Source organism: Limulus polyphemus, unplaced genomic scaffold (assembly GCF_000517525.1).
Source record: "Limulus polyphemus unplaced genomic scaffold, Limulus_polyphemus-2.1.2 Scaffold8074, whole genome shotgun sequence".
In the NCBI taxonomy this organism is placed as follows: domain Eukaryota; kingdom Metazoa; phylum Arthropoda; class Merostomata; order Xiphosura; family Limulidae; genus Limulus; species Limulus polyphemus.
The window spans coordinates 20,179-21,375 of record NW_013673684.1 but is presented as its reverse complement, the minus strand read 5'-3'; the positions used below and the strand labels follow the sequence as shown (position 1 = coordinate 21,375).

Sequence of the window (1,197 nt, the reverse complement as noted above, 5' to 3'; positions counted from 1 at the left end):
TTTACGTTCGCTGCAACACTATCTTTATGGGAAAACATATGCAAAGTGGAAGGTGTTAAAGAAGACATCAACATGTTTTTTGCTTCAAAGCCAAGTGATTTCTTTAATCAGGGCATTAACAACTTGATTGTAAGATGGAAAAGCATCATCGATAAGAATGGGGACTATTTCATTTAATGATGACAAAACCTTGTCGAAACGTTGTACATTTGCTGTTATGTTAAACTTATATTAAAGTTTTTCTTCATTACCCATTCAAGCTGTCTCCAGCCGTCATTTAATATATGTTTTGTTTTGATATATAGGTTGTTAGGGTTTTTTCATCTAAAAAAAAGCGACAATAATTTTCTTGACGACCAAATAGTATTTACAAGGATACAATTTGTGACTTGCTAATGTTTACGTTTCGTATAGACTACAACTTATCGCCTGTTGGTGTTAGTTCTGCATACTGTGTAGGAAGAAAAATTGTGACCTATTAGTGTTTACATGTTGTGCTGAATACAACTTGTGCCTTGCGAGTGTTTACTGTTTACGTATTGTGTAGAGCACATCTTGTGAGTTGTAATCTGTATATAAAACACACTAACACGATGAAAAATTCATATTATATTATATATATGATTAAAACGCGTTATTTTACTGAATAACAAAAAGAAAAATAGAACAAGCGTGCGCTTACAATAACACGTTTACGCTTAGACAAAATATCATATGTTGATTTTCACTGTTTTGTATTAATATATATCGTACAGTCACTTACCATGTCTGGCCACTCCCACAGAGTAGACGAAAGCAATGACCAATAATAATAAAGCTTTTCCCATCATGGCTGCCACTGTTATGAAAATCTAGTTTCATGGGGTCGACAACAATAATTTGGTGAATTGGTATATATGTTTCAAATGTCGGTAGATTAATAAGATAGATACTAATGAGTTTTACTGAAATCAATGAACAAAAGACGAGATCGCTATCAACCTTTGCACTCACTGGTACAGAAGGTTATGGTTCAAGGTACACTGTTAATCTGAAATCTGCTTCCTGGAAACGACGACAGATCTGCACTTATATATATATATATATATATATATATATATATATATGTATACGTCTACGTGTATTACTATAGTACCTAATTATTCGTACCAACGAACCAACCCTAACCTTAACTACTACACTACAACCGGACGGACG

At 33.3% G+C, this 1,197-nt stretch overlaps 1 protein-coding gene across 1 annotated transcript in view; it reads right to left on the bottom strand.

Moving 5' to 3' along the window:
* Window positions 1-1,048, bottom strand: part of LOC106475096 (soma ferritin-like) — an 8,545-nt gene extending 7,497 nt beyond the window's left edge. Inside the window, exon 1 of the mRNA XM_013935792.2 lies at window positions 764-1,048. Coding sequence (XP_013791246.1) covers window positions 764-830 — 67 coding nt within the window. The 5' untranslated portion in view covers window positions 831-1,048. The remainder of the gene's footprint in view (window positions 1-763) is intronic.
* Between the last annotated feature and the right edge of the window lie 149 nt (window positions 1,049-1,197).